Source organism: Letharia lupina (genome assembly GCF_014066315.1).
Source record: "Letharia lupina isolate WasteWater1 chromosome Unknown contig_19, whole genome shotgun sequence".
NCBI lineage: Eukaryota > Fungi > Ascomycota > Lecanoromycetes > Lecanorales > Parmeliaceae > Letharia > Letharia lupina.
The window spans coordinates 78,463-97,520 of NW_023502988.1; the positions used below are offsets into that span (position 1 = coordinate 78,463).

The window sequence follows — 19,058 nt, forward strand, 5'->3', positions numbered from 1 at the left end:
GTTGGGACGATTACTCTATAGACGTTCTCGATTGATTAGGTTTGAGTCTGCCGGATGAATGGAGACGGTACCCACGACCAAGTAGCCATGTTATCAAGACACGAGAAAATCCTGCCGCGCGTCCATTTCCAAGTCTCCTGCGTTGAGGTCAAGGATGAAGGAGATCTCCCGAAACCTCTGCGCTCTGAGATCGAATGGGATGACAGACCTGCATAAAATTCGGGTGTGGGCCCGCAAACCGTCCCCAACGAGGAGGAGGTGTTGTGTGGTTTGGCGAAACGCTGTGCCGCAGAGTGGTGCAAAGTCTATCTTTCCAACCGGCATGCTTGATTCAAGAGTATGGATGAAGTTTCTGCCCGCCGCACGGCACATCCTTTAGCTGATCCCTTGTTGATCATGGCCAACTCGTTACGTGTGACGATGAAAATTCAGTCACCCCCACCCCCAAACAGACCTCCGAGACTTATATATCAGGCCAATCATGCTTGTTCTGCGCCATTGAAGTCTTTCACTGGGACACGATGATGGTGATGACGGCGTTTCACCAGTCTCAACGTCAGATTTTAGACCATGAGAGTGCAGGCGCGGGTCTTACTTTAGTAGTCGTCTGGTTGCAGTGTTGATGAGCAGTGACATTTATTTACTTGAGGGGTGAAATCTTGGCATAATATTTCGAGGTAAGACACTAACCAAGAAGGAAAGAAGGAAAGAAGGAAGATGAAACATGTTGTTGGCGGTATTTAGTTCGTATCAGGTTCGATTCCTAGTGGCGCTGGTACAATGGTGTTGCCGTGCTTCTTATTTTCTAAACAGCGGGGAACCATGTTCAATTTTGGCAGTACAGCGCTAGTCCGGATTTGGTCGCTCGTGCCTCGATGACGTCGGTTGCTATTTTTATCTTTGGCGAGGATTGGTGGATCTCAATCTTCTCAGATACAAAGTACCATCCACCATCAGAGTGAAAGTGGTACGCAAGGCCAAAGGGTCAATTGTACCTAGAAGTGACAATAATGCATACATCCTCTGTTCACATAAAGTTGGACTCTCGCAATTACTACTATCTAAAAGACAATGCTCCGAGCCAGGTGTGTTGACTACCTTTCAGGTCAACCAGGAAGGTTGCTCCGTAGCGGAATCGAAACGAGGCAAGGGCAATCTATCCCCAAACTCACACTTCCTATTCATGCTGCCTGCCTATGACACATCTTGTGACATGGCTACAAATATCACAAGCGAAGGAAGGTAGCACTATGACATTGATGCATGCCCCCTGAGCAAGGTTCCCGCCGTCGTCAAATTGCCCAAGAAAGAGACATCGCTTTGCAGAGTCGCTGGATTACTTGGATGGATCCATGCCGGAAATGGCGCGCTCATGTAGTTATTCATCGTCCGGTCAAATCCCGATCCATCCTGCCACACGAATACCGAAAGCGATGGAAAACCTAGAATGCCTTTGAAATGCCAAAGTCATTAGCGACACTCCCGGTCTTGAAAATTGGATATTGAGATGCAACCTTACCATTGACTACAGCAGCACCACCTTGATGGTTGGAGGCAAGACACGTCATCAGCGTCTGCAATCCAGCGGCGAATATTTTCGACCACGACGTAGCCGAAAGTTGAACACGCTCCTCACCATGAGCATAACTCAGCAACGCAATGTTGCAATGCCCTAGGTGCTGTCGTCAGTCATGGGCCTCGTCACAATGCTTCAGCTAGACCGACCATGACTCCACAATTTCGGCACCTGCAGAACTCCTTTCTGCGACCCACTGGTACGAGGATCAGCGAATCGCGCCCAATTGGCTTCTGGTAATCCTGTACGGAGCTGCTGCTCGACGAAAAATTGTACCACGTCATCCGTTGGCACTGCCGATAGTGCGCCCATGCAGTCTCTATAGCTGGGGACCCCGAAAGTTTCTCTGCTACAGAATACGAAAGCCTCCACAACAGACATATGAGCGAACCCCAAAGCTAAGCAGAAAATGTGAAGATAGTTCAGCGACAAGTATGAGGCTCGCTGTGGCAACATCGTGTGTGGATGGCCCGCCTCGCCCGCACGGCATCTGAAAATTAGATCAAGGAAATAAACATCGGGACTTCTTGGCTGTGCTGTCTGGGAGTTTTCAGGCTCGTGGTGGGTTCTGATTAAGAGAGAGAGATTGATCAATCATGATGTCAAGACGTAACCTTCCACTTGAAGAAACATACCTAATCGCTTGGGCCTTGAAAAATAATCGGTATAGGCGCAGAGCCGCCCGCATGTCTACTTCCGACGCACGTCCTAATGCGGATATCACCTGCCCTGTTGAACGCTGAAGGCCTGCGCTTCTCCGTGTGAGCATAGACATACAATTCCAGAAGCTTCATCCGTCGAAAATATAGAATCCCCTCCCCTCGGTCATACACACCGCTCGTCAAATGGGTCCAACCTACCATTTCCACCAAGGACACGATGTTCTCCTGCTTCAGTACAGGCATCCTATTTCTATGCAGCATCTGTTTTCCGCTTGTCTGCTCCCTCATTTGTAGCGAAGAGATCTTCGGCACCCCAAAGGTAGACGACTGCAAACAAGCTCTGCTAGAAATACCTTTCGCCAGACGACCTGTGGCCAGCTACCAATCCCAGTACTCTCACCTCTTCGCCGAGCCACAATTTCAAGAGCCCCCTTTCCGTTCGGTCACCAACAACTTTCGTCCACAGGCGATAATACAGCTTCCAAAAATCTGGAAACACAGTAAGTCGCATTCCCCATGTCCACATCCGCTATCAGCAATTCGCCATTTGAATGTTGTGCAATTGGCTGAACAAAAAAATTAGACTCCTGCCGCATAGCGCTCATGAGTCAAGGCGTCTCAGGTAGTCCAGGGGTTATCGACCCGACGTTTACTGCGACATGGAGAAACGTCATAGACCGGTCCGCACGGCTACGAAGTTGTTTTGCGTTCAATCCGCCTCGAGGCGGATGGATATCCTTCCTGTGTACCTATTTTTCTCCCACGCTTTCTCCTCCTCTCACATCTAAGCCGCGCTTCACTAACTTCAACCAACGCAAATAGCAACCACAAAGCAGCCAGCGGCGACGCTATACATGTACGACAGCGATTCGCTATTCAGCGCTCTCATCAACTGCTACATGAGCAGCGGAATCCCCATCGTTCCTGTCAGCAATGAAGACTGGGCCGATGTACTGAAGAATGCAACACTTCGTCTTCCGAGTCTAAGCGTGCTCACGAATGTTACCCGAACGCTGTCGCCAAGCGAGTATAAACTTTTGGATTCGATGTAACCAAAGCATCAATAGACAACGTGCAAGGTTCTTCCGCCATAGGTAGAACCCCTTGCTTCGAGCTTCGGACAAATCGGGCCCTTCATTTTCAAACTCAATCTCGTCATATATTAGAATTTATAGCCCCAAAAAAGTTAGCAGATTTACGCGCGCAAGTCCACAAAATATCAGGGTCTTTTGGCCTCGATGAGTGTTGTTACTTTTGCCCCAAGTCTCATCACATCACTTCCTCGCCCTTTGGCAGTATATTCAGAAAACAGACCGGAGCCAAAGAAAGCCAATTCCACAGCAACGTGCCTACCCAAGAGCATACCCAGTCGCCCGACCGAGACGCTTCACCCGTATTATCATCCAATACTCGACTTCCGCAATCCCAACGCAGCAACACCTCCTACCCTCCCTTCCGAAAGCTTTCCCATCCACCAACTCAAACGCCGACATCTCATTCACCGTCACCAACACCGATCGTTCCCTCCACCACCTCATCAGACCTCAAAGTCTCCCGCAAGGAACGCGTCTTCGATCTCCAGCATGATGTCGATAATCCGAGCCGGACTCGACGCTAATCCTCCACTCCGATCTTGAAAATGTGACCGCCCAGTACAGATGACTTGATACGCAGTATGCAGGTACTAGAGTGCACGTAACGTGATGTGTCGACCAATAACATCCCCAAGAGAATCTTCCGTGAGTCTTGCTATCAAGACAGACCCGTCGCCGATACCTATCCGAGGAGACCGGCTGTCCCATAAAAGCTAGTTGGCGAACGAGGAAGTGGGTGATAGACACAACCATCCCCTCTCCTCTACCCTAAACGAGTCGAACACCTCCCCACACGTTCCTGTTCGCGTTGAGAGAAGAAGAAAAAGAAGGACGTAGTGGCGCTGACTCGCTAGTTCGCAGTGAGAATCTCTCCGTGACCTCCATCCATCGACCATATACACATCCAGCCTACTACCCCGGTGTCCCTTCCAATGACCCACACCGAAAACACTGCCCGCCACAGAATGACGCGATCTGAAACCAAGTCAACTCTCCTCCTCCTCCTCCTCCTCCTCCTATGACAGCGACCGACTCACACCCACCGCCAAAACCCCGTTGGAAAGCCAAATCGTAAGCGCGTAAAGTAAGTAAGTAAGTAAGTAAGTAAAGTAGCAACCAAAGCCGAACTGCTCCAATACATAACACTAGCACTCGACCAACCTCGCCGACGAAACACCGGATACCATCCCGCGGCATCTTCCCTTCTCTTCCCCGACTGGTACCGAAAGATGCGTCGAGGACGGGACAGGATATATTGGGGTTGAGACGGGGCTTGCGGCCTCTAGGAAGCGGGTTCCGCATTTGAGAAAATTCGCTCTGCTTGCGGTCAGTGTGGTAGGAAATTGGGATAGGGAGCACGGGGTGGGGAGATTCGGCATTGTGGGGGGTGGGAGGGTTGAAGGAAGGGGTGAAGGTTGGAGTGCTTGGCGGGCTTTGGGTGCCAGGATGCCCAGTAAGGGATAGCGTGTAAGGATTCTCGGATTCAGCACTGCCGAAATCTCGTACGGTTTCGCCCGTTCACTGTTCGATTTCACCCTGAGCGTTGGAGATTTGAACGGGTGGCATATGAAGGTGAAGTAGGCTTTGGCTTTGGAATTATATAACACTTTAAATAGGAAGACTAGAGGATACTGAATGCCAGTCCATTTTATATATCCGCAGCGTCGAAATTCCGTATCATCTCTGCTCACGTCATCAGCGATATCCTCATCGGTAGTCCTCGGAGATATTAGGATATAGGAGTGAGGACAGGACTCCAGACTCACCGTAATATACCCTCATCCCCTCTAGATGCGCCGTCATATCAATACGCTCATCAATCGTATGCACGCCGAATCTCGTGCCCTCCCTTGCCGGCGAGAAGCGGTAGATATTCTTCGTCAAGTTCCAGTATTGGATCGTATCGGTGTTTCCTTGCATGATATCGCCGACGGGGATGACCTTCTTACCTTCGAGGGTTTTGGTGTCCTCAAAGACTTGGCGGATGGTGCCGCTGAAGACGTGCCAGACGGGGTTTTGGATGTCTGTGGGGGATATAGGGGAGGGTGAGAGGTCATTCAAGCTCTTGAGGTAAAGGGTCCCCAACGATGGTTTTGCTTCCTCACTGTTACTGCCCTCACTTCTGCGTTCTCCGCTACTCTTGCTGCCAAAGCCTTCGACTTTGACATTATGTTTCCGAGCGATGGGTTCCAGTAGGTCTGCGATCTTGCTCTTCACGATGTCCAGCGAGTCATGAGGAGCGATACGGTAATTGACAATGGCGGAGACAGTCTCAGGAAGCGCGTTCACTTTATCACCACCTTTGATAATGTCCACAGCTTGCGATGTCTGCATCGAAAACCGAATCTGCGGTCCTCTCTCATCAGCAAGCTTCTTCCCAATCTCCGTACCATCATCATCACGCTGCAGAGAACGCCGCAGCCAGGGTTCTAGCTCCCCCGGCGTGTACTTGGCTTGACATTCCAGTAAGCCCCGGAGAGGGTTCTCCTTGGTCAGTACTGGTGTGTAAGGGTTCTGCTCTAGAGCAACTATCATTTCGGCTATAATTCCAATTCCGCTGTGCGCTGGTGGTCGCGAGCTGTGGCCACCGGCGGTCTCGAGGATGAGCTGCGCGTCCATGTACCCTTTCTCCGCAACACCTGGGCGAGCGTAGACATACTCGCCGACAGTCGTGAGACCCATACCTCCTTCATCCAGGATCAGAGCGAAGCCATCACGACCCCAAGCTTTCTCTAGTACTTCGGCAATCTTGGCAGCACCGCGTACACCGCCGGTTTCTTCGTCGAAGCCAAAAGCTAGCACGACAGAACGCCTGGGCTTCCAGTCTTGTGATAGTAGTGATTCTACGGCTGACATGACGCCGATGAGATTGTTTTTGCAGTCGCTAGACCCGCGGCCCCAGAGGTATTGGCCGTCGTAGTGAGGCTCGAATGGCGGGTAGGTCCATTTCGAGATGGAGGAGGCGGGGACGACGTCTTGATGGGCGGTCAGGAGGAGTGGTTTGAGATGTTGGGATGCACCTTGAAAGGAGTACACGAGGCCATATCGGTTCACTTTCTCCAGCTTTGCATGGCCGTGAATAAGCGGGAAGAGATCTTTCAGCGTGTCGTGGAAGCCATCAAAAGTCCTCCATCGCGGATCCTCATCAACGTCACCGTTGTCATCAAAACTTTCTGTTGGGCACTTTACAGCCGCCGAGAGTCTTTCGATTTGCTTTTCCAGAGAAGCATCGAGGCTAAAGTCCTTGGATGGCCGTAAGTTGTCGGTACTGGCTTTCATGGTGTCTGGGTCTGCGAGAGGACACCAAGATTCGAAATCACCGTGGTCTCCGACTGTAGCAAAGGTCATAGAGGGTCCAAAATGAGCTGACAGTTGCCATAAAGCTAGAAGTATGACGACGAATACCGCGATCTTCTTCCAATTCTCCTTGATGGTGGTTTTCTCCATCGATTTCATGGTTCCCTGCTTTTCTGGCAGATAGGACTGTTGGATGAAAAGACTCATTCTACAGTTAAAAAGGTGCTTTCTGTTGTTCTCACGAAGCAAGCCCGCATGATCATTTTGACACTTTTTGTGGAGAAGATGGAGTTTTTGTTTTCCAGACCCCGCTCAAAGCACAAAATTAAAACTTTTGGTCAGGACTTTCGGATAGGACAATGCTAAGAAAAGGAAGAAGAGAAAAAAAAAGGGGGTTTCCGGACTCTAAGGCGAAAGTGATTAACGGACTTTTTCTATGCTTCCTTAATTCCAAACACTCAAAATTTCAGTCCTCAAATATTACTATCCGTAAAATGTATGTACTCATCAGGTCCAAAGAGATACGATCTGACAGATGGCACTTAGTGAAGCCTCTGCCTTGAGTTGGTCTGAGCCTGTCCATACCCACCGCCTGCTTTGACCTAGCCTGAAGATACTGCCATCAAGCAACATAAAATACTACGTTGTAGGTTATCAATATGCTATGATATACTTTTCAAGAGACCCTCTTCCCTCATTCCCAAAATGTCTAATGCAAAGCCAATTACATTCCCATCCATCGTCCAGTATTCGATGATACGGAAGAATGTCTACACAAGAGACATGGCCACGCCCTCCTCGCTCTCAAAAACGCCCGATTCCATTTGCCACGCTCGATCCAAAGAGGAAGATGAAGAATGTTTGTCGGCGTAGGCAGATGCGGACCCTTTTGATCTGGCTGGACTTTCCAGACCCTGTTCCAACGGCGTACACGGCTTTGCCAGTCGCCAATACTAACACACGTTCAATATCATGTGATTGGAGGGGAGAGTCATAAAGCACAGGGCGCTAAAATGGTTATGAACTTGTAAGTTGACTTGAGATCCAGAACTCTAGTCAAATCGTCTATTTTCGCCTTTACTTCCCGCAACAGGATATTTTCAACAAAGTACCGTTGAAAGCACTGTCTACGGGCCGGCTTGAGCCTCGCTCTCACAGCGTCAATGCTCTCGGATTGACGGTGCCGTAGTCCATTTCCGGACCGCGAGAGCTCCACCTGGGTACTCTCTCCAAGACCAAACCTTTCCATTGGTGGATTCGGCGAAGTCTCGAGGGGCTGAGTTGTGAGATGTGCATCAGAGTATGAGCCTCAAATCAGGCTTGTGTTACAGTCCTGAACCTCAAATGCAACTTTCTGCGGGCCCGTATTATCATGAAGGCACAATCTAAAGCAGTGACCGGTGCCGTTCCATAAAGACGCACGTACGCCATTTCTGATAGCACACCACCGTTCGAGGTGACGATAGTATCGACGGAGTCCATGTTCAAGACCCCAACGCCTCCTAGAGTAGTAGCTGGCTTTCCAGATCTGGTGGCGAGTCCGAAAGACACGTTCCGTGGATTGGGAAACGGATCACACAACGCCATCTCACAGTTTGTGCTTAGGGTATCATTGCCATTCTGACAAAGATGTTCTCGATAACCCAAACAAAATGATACGAAGATAAAGAAATTCCAAACCTGCTATTCGATACAAAACTCGACAAAGTCTTTCTTCACAGTCCACGCCGCCAGCCTCATCCACGCGTACTCCAGTCCTTGCTGGTCGTATGTGTAGCGTAGCCCCAACGCTCCAATCATGACCGAGACGACGATTGCAACCGAAGTCGAGCAAGGCCGTTCCCGCGCATACCCCTGACCTATCGTTCGAACCTTGGACCAGCTTTGACCAACTCGCGTCCAAGTATCGGTGAGCAGATTTGTCAATCTTCCCGAAGCCGTAGACTTCCTTCGTCAACTGACCTCCGTGCCAGGCAGGCTGCACTGTGCCATAGCTTGTGCTTGCGAGCTAGACATGGTCCGGCCCCAAACGCTTCAACAAGATATACTGAGGGCAGGTGGTACACCTCAATGGTTACTGACCTAGGAAGGATACTTGGAAAGCATGGCTCTACCTTTGAAGCTCCGTAACCCTGTTCATAGAATCCCGGCAGCCCGCATGAGCGTGAACTGGATTTTAGAAGCTCGGTCTCGGGACTTCCTTCTCCCCGCTCCTCCACCGGTTCACATCATCTTTCCCGACAATCTATCGATCTCAATATATTCGAAGCATAGGTCGATAGCATCCAGATACGTGAGACAGAGGTCGAAAGCGTGACGCCAAACCTCCAGATCCAACCACCCAAGTAACATAACAAAGCATCATAGTCACAGACCCAATCAACCCGAAAAAAGAAAAGAAAAAAAACTACAATAACATCCCCAGTCCAGCCTACCCAAACAGCACAATCCCTAACAATCCCAGACCCACCACCCAGACCCACCACCCAGACCCACCAAATCCAACCCACCCTCACAACCTCAAAAGCCCCCCCCTCCAACCCATCCCCAAACAACCAACCCCACCCACCCACCCTCCCTCCCATCCCATCCCATCCCATCCCATCCCATCCCATCCCATCCCATCCCACCCCCCCCCATCCCATCCCATCCCACCCCACCCCCGCAACCCAACCCATCCCACCCCCCCAAACCCTTCCGCTCAAACACCGCCCAAACCCTTCCGCCCAAACCCTTCCACCCAAACCCCACCCCAAACCCTTCCGCCCAACTCCACCCCAAGCCCTTCCGCCCAAACCCTTCCGCCCAAACCCTTCCGCTCAAACACCGCTCAACCCCACCCCAAACCCTTCCGCCCAAACACCAACCAACCACCCAACCAACCCCTCCACCCCCACAACCTCAATCCGCCACTCCACTCCACGATCCGCCGCGCCGCGCCAACGGTGGAGTGATACCTTGTATCCGTGACTCCGATTCGTCGCGCGAGTTCGAAGGGAGTGACGCAGAGAGGGAAGGGAGAGAGAGCGAAGACAAGCACGAGGGGTGTTTCGACGCTGCTAATCTTAGTCTATCGGCGGACGGACTTCTGTCCGCACGGGGAGGATGATGTTGTTGTTGTTTAGGTTTTTGAACTCGATCGAGGTGGGGATGGAGTTGGAGCTTTGATGGGGGAAAGTGGCCTCGTGGCCATGACCGAATAGATATCATTCCGCTGGTTACGATCCTGCTGTGAAGGTAGCAGGTCTTTCGCGGGTGACGCAGGGTGATTGTAACGTGTTTCAACATTATATTTTGTACAGCTCACGGCAAGCCCTGACAAAATCGACGCCAGGTGTAAATGCTCATCAAAAAAAAACGCCAACTCAGCCCAAGGCGCAAGCCAATGCTGTCTATCCACCGCGCGGCTCTATTCATGATGGACCATTATCAAAAGACATTATGTGCCATAGCAAAGCACTCGGCTTCGCGATCACGCGATCATCCACCATGAGCAACCAATCACCGATATCAGTACCAGACACGTCAGGATCCCAGCACCAGCTTTTGACCCTCGCGTTATCACATTCTGCGAGAGCGCCGGATTGCTTGTGGAGATGCCGCCTCCGCCGCCAGCTGCGGCATTGCCTTTACTCGTGCCTCCAGTTTTATTCGTCACAGGGACGGTGACCTGGTCGATCAAGTTGGCCTGGATGATCGAGAGCGCTCCCATCTGCTGTCCCACCCCTTGTGTACCGTCCCATGTAGAGCCCTGAGTCCATTTCATCCCGCACATCTGACCGTTGGTACCGCCGGAGCATTGCAGTGCGGCTGCGGTGGCGGAGGCCTGGACCCATGGCATTACGGTGGGCTGGATGAAAGGAGCGTATTTGATGGATGCGACGAGCCAGCGTGCCAGATAGGCCTTGAATGAGTAGTTGTCTGTATCGCAGGTGTTGGGAGGTTCGCAGGCGACTTCATACATGACGTCTGGGGGATTGGTAGCGAAGAAGATGGAGGTGGCATTCAGGATGCCCATAACTCGCTCTTGCCAGAGCGGAGAACCATTAGTCTGCGAAAAATCATTGTCAGTGCGTGCTTCTCTTCATTGAATATGGGAGAACCTTACGTAGTTGTACATGACAGAAGCTCCAAGCAGGAACACTCCTGCATTGTAGGTCCATTGGACCCTGTTGATGTCGCTGCAGTTCAGAGTTGTATGAGCACCGTCGTAGAAATGATAGTTTTGATCCATCAAGCTGACGGCTTGAGTCCAATTAAATGTCTTCTCGGCCCACTGCGCATAAGTGTCATTGCCGGTGTACAAGGCCAAGCGAGCGCCTAGGTTGAAGAAACAACCGTTGGAAATTGAGTTCTTGTAGTCGTATCCAGTGTTGAAAGTGAAGATCTGCCATCTCAGGCCGCCATCGCAATACTGGTTGTCCCATCGACTAGCTTGATCGTTGAAGACAGCCTGCGCTAACGCCAACCACTGAGGCTTGGTCGATGGAGGGTCTGGGAATTTTTGCTCCGCAGCTGACATGGCAGCCATGCCCCAAAAGCCTTGATCATCATTCCCTTCCGTCTTGGTCTGATTGGGCGTCATATAGTCATTGTCTGGCCCCACCTGCCAAAGCATGCCTTGTGTGACGAGATCATTGTATTGGCTGTCGTTGGTGTAGTAGTAGTAGTCGATCAAGATGCCAAACATAGCTCCGGCTTCCCACCAGTAGTAAGGTTGAGGCAGATTTCCTGGTACATCCCCAGTGTTGTTACCCGTGTAGAAGGTCAAGAGATTGTAGGCGCAGGTAGAGGCAGCGGACTTGATGGAATCTGTGATAGATGGTTAGTCAGGAGCGATTGCTAGCAGCCCAAAGTAATGAGCCAGAAGGGGAGATGGCTTACTTGGATCTTGTAGGTCTAGGGTGATGGCGGTGGTCAAGGTGCTCCCAGCCAACAGTGAGAGCGCTGTGGTTGATAACCATGACAAGCATGATTTTCGACTACAAGGGGTGAGTCTCATGATGTGCGAAAATGTTTCAAGTGCCCTAGATCTGTTGACGGCGGTAGCCGGTATACACGATTGAGGTGAGGATCTGATGGCGCGGCAACTTCGCTATTTGAATAGCAAAAGTCCAAAGTCGACCAGGAGGAGTCGAGCAGATGCTCAGAAGGTATTCTCCAATAGTTTCTTCAATCCGACTCGGTATAATGATTCCCAACTCTTCTCAGTCTTACAATCTCTTGTACAGGTGGTGGAGAGGTGGCGTGCAGGGAATCCAGGAGTTGAAGGAAGCGACGGCCTGCTGACACGACAATACACTCATAAAGCGAGCGACAAAGACTGACAAACGAGTGACGGAGGATGATGCCACTATGCTGACTGCAGCAGTGACGGGGGTGAGAAGATGATGGGGGAGTTGAGGTTGAAAAAGAGTGAAGTTGCTTTGTTCAGCTGATCTTTGAATTGATTGATTGTTTGACTGGTAATGTAAATTTCAAGATTAGAGTACTTTACTTTACGAGAGGACCCTTAGTTTTCGATTTTTAGCTGACGCGGCGGCGGCTATCCGGCTTCCGTTGCTAGGGGCAAATTTATGAATGAAATTAGTACGCAGACTCGGTCAACGAACGTAAGCGAAGTACATTTACTGTGATCTCCTCTCTTTTGACTCTGGAGATGGAGCTTACGTGACAATAAAACAAAGGAAAAGAGAAAGACCATGCTGACGCTGACGCTGATGCTGATGCCAAGTTTGATATCCACGGGGGTAAAGTAACGCCCGAACGTTGGCAATTTCGCCTGGGTCCGGGCTAAAACGCGGTTTGCTATCTTGGCTTACTGAATGTAGGTACCTAGGTACCCCTAACGTTTCAGAGCCTCAATTACTGTGCTTTCTTCATAAGACTGTACCGGGAGTAATTTAGACTTGATCTCTTTCCTAGGACCACACGGGAAAATGTTGCAAAATGAAAGTGTAGAGCCACCATGGCTGAAGCGTTAGAGAACGAAAGAGGCTCATCTCATCTCTTTGTCCACGCCAAGCCCGCCACGTCACGTGATGCTCCAAAATTAGCGCTTTTAGGACTTTCCAACCTTTGTACCTCACCATCATCCAAACACATCACCATTATCGCTCCTTAAAGTCTCAGCAATTCAGAATCACAAGTAACGACTGCGAAGCCATACTGACATATCAACACCGCTATCAGCACAGTCGCACGCCCGCCGCCCGTCGGACGCTCACTCCGCATTGCTGACACCTAACCTCCAACCTGACATCTCCACCGCGAAATTACATCAACCACACCAACTTCCTCTTACCTCTCACCACATCAACACTTCTTTCTATTTAAGCCCCGCATCCTCCGACACAGCTAGTAACAATGGCAGGCCGTGAGCTACCATACGACCCCTACATTCCCTCGGGCGGTTCAGGTCAAGGTGGAAGCGCGGGATATGAGGGCGGCAACACACGGACTGCTGCGATTCAATCGGTACGTGCACATACCTTATGAGGGGTTGATGGAGCTTGCTGCGCGTTGGGCCTCAGAGGTGGCTTCTATAGAGCGGGTGCCTGAAGACTACACTCCCCACAAGCTCTTCCTACGATGGGCAAAGCTACGATCCAGAGGCGATTCACATCCAGTGGCACTGCGCCTCGCAACTCGCGATTTTGAGACCTTCAGCTGCGATAGCGGTACCATGCGCTAGCACATCCCACTTCCGTCACGAAGCCGCCGCCATTTACCGAGCTGCCCACTTTGCTACAAGCCTCATCTGCTCTCCTCATACTCTACAAAGCACAATCGCTAACATCGCTCTCCTTGGTAGCAAATTGACGACACCGTCAATGTCATGAAAAAGAACCTCGAATCCGTAGCCCAGCGCGGCGAGCACATCGACCAGCTCCAAGATAAATCCGAGAACCTCAACCAATCCGCCCAAGGCTTCCGTCGCGGCGCCAACCGAGTCCGCAAGCAGATGTGGTGGAAGAACATGAAGATGAGGATCTGGATCATCGTGGGCATAATTGTGCTGTTGTTGATCATCATCATTCCGAGTGGTGAGTCCCACGGCCTTTTGTCGTACAAATGCAGAGAAACTGACAAACTGCGTGCAGTGGTTGCATCGAAGCATCATTGAGCGAGGGAAGATGGAGAGGGTCGCTATGTCCCGCGGCGCTGGAAATATTGTTGCGGGCATGACTGGGAGAGACGGATTCCACTTTCAACGACGGATTCGGGTATCTCCTACGCTTGCTCTGCAGAGCATGAGACTGTGAACGGAAGAGCCGCACCTCAAGCCATCGATCTCTCAGCGCGCGAGATGGAGTCCGGTGTCTTTTTCCCTTTGTGCTGCCCATCCGCCTAGAAAATGCTTCACGCCAAGGCGGCTTGCGTATAAGGCTTCTGTAAAACACGCTTGGATCGAGGACTCGTTCCCAAATTAAAGTAATGAAAACCCAATTCCCCCAACGAACACTCCGTCCCGAACCAAGATCCCGCTCCCAAAGTCCACATCCCCTTCCCTTCCCAACCTGTGCACCGCCTTCTAAACATCACCGACCGAAACTATCAAGCGACAAAAACATCAACGCGTGACAACCCCTAACCATTTCTTCCTCAGGTGATGGCCCGGTAGACCTATGTAGTATATGTAGCTTACTTGCCTCAGCGGGCTACGTACCGCTGCAGCCGCTTCATAGATTCCATCAATCCCCCCCACCTACCCACAAGAACCTCGTCTTCAATCTCACCCTTCCAGCTTAGATACCCTCACCACATACACAACACACGTATCCCAATTAGGCCTAGCGTATCTTGGCACTATGGGCTTCAACACCGACATAAGGTACTTCAGACCTCCACAGATACCTACCTGCCTTAGGATCCCATCCCCATTGCGACACCACCGAGGGAAGAAGAACCGGAGCGACGCTACGTCCAAAGCCTGACGTTCGGCTCGGACGAGGGTGGAAGGGGTGGAAGGGGTCCGGACGGGTTTAGAAGTGACAACGCCTGATTCGTCTGCTCTTCGCCTTCTTCTCTTCAGATGACGTCTCAAGGGACGAAGGCGGAATTGTATGATATGGCGAATGCTGAGCTTTTCTTCACCGACTTGGACGGGGTTCCGAAGGGATCAAAAGATAGGAGTGGGACAAGTGCATCCCCGCCCCCCTCCTCAACTCGAAGCGCTGCTGTCACAGAAAGCTGGGGGCGAAAGAGGGCGAAACGGGGGGGGAATGAAAAGTCACGAATGTCTGACAGGTTCCGGCCCTGTTGCCCTCGACTCGAGCTCTGGCACACACGAAAGCCGCCCCGATCCCGTCTTCTGGACTCGACGCTCTGCCACAGGTGAGATGCGCGGCCGGAAGCGGAAGATGTCTGACGAGGTCCGCCTTTTTCTTCTCGACTCGAGACTCGACCACATATGAAACACGTAGATGAAGCTGTAAAAACCTCCCAAGTGCTTGCTCTCCCCCCCCCATCAACTCGAGCACGCCTCTCCGGTGCACAACCGGAGACGTTTAGCCATTTCCTCCTCATCTTCGTTTCACTTCGTTTCGCCTCGTTTCGATTCGTTTCAAGCCTCCCAGTCTCTTCGTCCCCAGGCTGCACTGTCTCGGGTTTCCAGGCGGTTGTAAAATGGATATAAGAAGGTAGATTCTCTCTGCAGAATCTTTTGATTTTCCTTTCATATCCTCCAGCAATCACAGACAGTTCAAGACAGTTCATACATACCCATTCATCCAACAAGCATCCACAACCACAAGCATCTACAACCACAAGCATCCACAATCACCAGCGTCCGCACACACCAGCATTTCCACACTGCACCAATCTCAGCGTCAGGAAACCATCCATCACCAGCAATACCAAGCCACTGAACATCAACCACGATGTCCTCAGCCCAGAAGTCCGCAGCCCAATTAAGAGAGGAAGCTTCCAAGGCCGTGATGGAGAACGGCTACCATGTCCTTCGGCGTACTTTCAGAGTGGAAACGGACGGCACGAGCCCAGAACCCCCCTTCTTCCCGATACCGTTCCTTGGGCTCATCCAAACCGATGATCTAGACCGTTTGCCTTGTGATAGTGAACGTTTGGAACTTACTGGCCCCCACTGGAGCCACCTAAAAGATACAGGACCCTATCACGACCCTGTCACTGGAAAGTCTGATGTTATTGTCATGAAATTCTCCCGCAAGGCTGGCAAAACCAACGCAAAGTGGCACATGGACATTGACAAACGTACGAAAGGCTAGTAAGCGTTCTGGGAGGCCTTGGTGGTGTGAGCGTGGGTGGACCGGGGGAAGGGGTCCGGCAGGGCGGTATCTCTCGGCAGCGCCGAGGATCGGGGTCATCAAGTTTCGTTGAGGCGCAGGCGTCATGACCTATCGGACAACGGTGGACTGTTCCGTGCTCTGCTTGCGATGGAATAAATCGGTTTGGCGTTTGGGGGGAAAAAATCATGCGTTGCTATTCTTGCGGACTCTGTTTCACCCTGTTCTGATACCCCTCCTTTTGTCAGAGCACCAGACACAGCACCTAATTCCAAATGAAAATACTCGTAACCCAATCACCGAAACTCTCCGTCTCTGACGGGAAGAGGTGCAAGGATCTTCTTTGCGTGATTCCTGATCGGAGATTATGTGAATGATGGAAACCCCTATTTTGCCAACGTAATTGGTCGTGGACAGGGTCAGGGCTGCGGCTGCGGTACATGAAACATGCAATGACGCCATGCCACTACCGTGGAAGGATCTGGGCCCTCCCCAATTTAGCGCCCAGTATGTAGTCATGCTGTCAGATCCGCTGGTGAAACACGACAAGCAGCCCTATGCGGGCACTCGTCATATCCCGGTGGCAACGTGGTATTTCGAGAGATGCAGGCAAGGCGAATGGAGAAGGTGGCAGTCGAAATGATACAGATCCTCAAGTGATCGGCAAAAGGCATGCCAAAGAGGAGTGTTAACCATGACAGACGGAAATTTTCTGGGGTGATGTCCAGAACCGGTGTGACGACCAGAACTTCTCGAGCCGCAGAATGCCACTTTTCTAGGGTAGTCTACCAGGATGTCTCTACCATGTCGCCATCCTGGATGTGCTGATGGCAAAATTCTGTACTTGCTCTCCTCATCGTCACTGAAGTCCCCGTCCAGCATGTGGAAGCGTACATAATCTATCCTCCGCAATGCCGCACCTTCTCGCAAAATAAATGTTTCATCGACCTCTTAGTCCTGATGCAGGAGATCGCGGTGTAGACGACGGATACGATCTCGCCGAACGCGTCTCTTCGCATCTGCGCAACTGACAAGGGCCTTTCGATTTCTAATTTGCTGCTCTTTTACCTCTGCTTCCGTATCGTCCTTGGCAGTGACGCCCATGCAGCCATCGCAAATGAGCTCAAAGAATAGCGAGCGTTCACAGTCGATACAGTGCCAGTCCTCCTGCCTGAAGCCACGGTTCTCGAGTATCTGATTGAAGGTTCCTGGCTGTCTTTCCGTGAGTCCACAACAGAAGTCCGACATTGTGAAGACTGATTTAGCTCCACGACGGAGTACTTCTTCTCCTCGGCAGAGAAGAGTGAGAACAGCTACCTCCAACTAAACGTGGCTGTCTGCTCCGTGTCATCCACGGTGAGGTCTGGGAGGTATATATCGTTCATCTGCGTGCGTATCTTCACTACATGCTTGGTAGCAAAAACATGATGTACCTCCGCCTTGAACAGCCTCGAGATGCGTCAACAGTCAAGTCAGAGGTGAATGAGGTCTTCATCTGTGGTACCAAACTTGCCAAAAACCATTCTCCATAGTTCGGCAGGCCATTGTGGGACATCGAAGGAAGGGTTCATTGCAGCGGTTATTCAGGGGGTCTAATTTCAGCGGGCAGCCCAGCTCACGATCTTGGAATACTCTTGTAGACAGAGAAAAGTAGGTATCACGATTGAAGAGGTCTCCACCGTTCACCCGCCATTTCTGTCCTTCCGAGGGTCGGTGACAAAGGTCGTTGCACACCGATCCCCGCTAAGCCCTATGAAAAATATGTGCTGGGGCGCGGGCTTCCCAGTAGTGAAAAGCTTGCCGAGTACTGGTTTTTGACTGTTTAATTCTTAGAGAGACCCCCTAAAACCCCTCGAACCCTTCGAGAACTCTTTAAAGGCTCTTCGAGAGCTTCTATCGAAGAGGCTATTAAAGTAAACTCGAAATTTAATTATTTTAGTAATATTTAATTAATTTCGAGTTTACTTTAATAGCCCCTTCGATAGAAACTCTCGAAGAGCCCTTAAAGAGCTTCGAAGGGTTTAAGGAATTTTAAGAGATCTAACCTTAAAAATCGAGAGAGATAGTTAATATACTTAGGGGGGGATCCTCTAAAACCCCTCTAACCCTTCGAGAGCTCTTCGAGAGCTCTTTAAGGGCTTCTATCGAAGAGGCTCTTCTCGTAAACTCGATAATTTAAATAAAAATCTTAGTTTTTAGTATATCTTTATAAATACTTTATTAAATTTTATTTTCGCTATATTATTTAAAAGTGTATAATTAACTCTATAACTCTATAAATTTATTTTATTATTATTTATTACGTAATATTAAAGAAATTAAATAGAATAAATTAATAAAGTTAATATTCGAGGTTTAGTCTTATAGTGCTTTCTCTTTTAAATATATCTATATTTAAATTAAAAATAAAGAAATAAGGTGTATTTTAGACTAGAAATCGTAAAATCCGATAATTTAATTAATCACTAGCATCTTAGCGTAGTATTCATTCTCGTTTTCAAGTCTTAAGTATTAAAAAAGCAAGCTTTTCAATCAATAGTATTCTTTAAAGAGATCCTTTCATTTTCTTTCTATTATAATTATTATTAATTATAATATTTAAGACTAAGCGTAAATAAATTAGTATATCTATATTCTTATTAGATTTAATCGAAAATTTAAAATAGTTTACTTTTAAATAAACGCGTGTAAAATAAATAAAGAAGTTAAAATATATTAATAACGAGATTTAGTAAGAGATTAGTATCTTACGATATATATAATATATTATTTATAAAGTCTTAAGTTAATATATTAATAAGAAATAAAGTAATTAATCTCTTAAAATTAATTAGAATATCGTTATAAAGATAATTAAGATTTTATAAGATAAATATAATTAGCGTAAAAAGCTATAAGATCTTATTACTAAGAAATTTACATATTTATCTTTAATATATTCTTTATCAAAATTTAGATCTTTTTTAAATATATATATTATTAAGAGATATATAAATAACGCTAGCTATTATAAGTATCGAGTTTATTAAAAAAGCTAAATTAATAAAAAATAGATAAAGAATTAACTTTATTAATATAAGAGATATAAATAATTAAAGTAGAAATAAATACTTATTTATTAGTCTGATAAGTATTATTTTTATTAGAATTCTCGCTATACGAATTA

The 19,058-nt window shown here is 49.2% G+C and overlaps 5 protein-coding genes across 5 annotated transcripts; 2 read left to right on the forward strand and 3 right to left on the reverse strand.

Moving 5' to 3' along the window:
• Window positions 1–4,980: 4,980 nt before the first annotated feature.
• On the reverse strand, window positions 4,981–6,788 carry HO133_003907 (uncharacterized protein; the record flags this gene model as incomplete). Its single annotated transcript, XM_037294829.1, has 2 exons — window positions 4,981–5,015; window positions 5,099–6,788. 2 exons carry the CDS (start codon window positions 6,786–6,788, stop codon window positions 4,981–4,983), a joined length of 1,725 nt encoding a protein of 574 aa, XP_037148876.1.
• A 611-nt stretch (window positions 6,789–7,399) lies between these two features.
• HO133_003908 (uncharacterized protein) lies at window positions 7,400–8,216 on the reverse strand (the record flags this gene model as incomplete). Its single annotated transcript, XM_037294830.1, has 2 exons — window positions 7,400–7,582; window positions 7,959–8,216. 2 exons carry the CDS (start codon window positions 8,214–8,216, stop codon window positions 7,400–7,402), a joined length of 441 nt encoding a protein of 146 aa, XP_037148877.1.
• A 1,885-nt stretch (window positions 8,217–10,101) lies between these two features.
• On the reverse strand, window positions 10,102–11,631 carry HO133_003909 (uncharacterized protein; the record flags this gene model as incomplete). The annotated part of the gene is made up of 3 exons (XM_037294831.1): window positions 10,102–10,680; window positions 10,738–11,441; window positions 11,514–11,631. 3 exons carry the CDS (start codon window positions 11,629–11,631, stop codon window positions 10,102–10,104), a joined length of 1,401 nt encoding a protein of 466 aa, XP_037148878.1.
• Window positions 11,632–12,995: 1,364 nt separating this feature from the next.
• Window positions 12,996–13,755, forward strand: HO133_003910 (uncharacterized protein; the record flags this gene model as incomplete). The annotated part of the gene is made up of 3 exons (XM_037294832.1): window positions 12,996–13,106; window positions 13,444–13,675; window positions 13,733–13,755. 3 exons carry the CDS (start codon window positions 12,996–12,998, stop codon window positions 13,753–13,755), a joined length of 366 nt encoding a protein of 121 aa, XP_037148879.1.
• Window positions 13,756–15,511: 1,756 nt separating this feature from the next.
• On the forward strand, window positions 15,512–16,002 carry HO133_003911 (uncharacterized protein; the record flags this gene model as incomplete). The annotated part of the gene is given in 2 exon segments (XM_037294833.1): window positions 15,512–15,860; window positions 15,875–16,002. 2 exon segments carry the CDS (start codon window positions 15,512–15,514, stop codon window positions 16,000–16,002), a joined length of 477 nt encoding a protein of 158 aa, XP_037148880.1.
• Window positions 16,003–19,058: the final 3,056 nt, after the last annotated feature.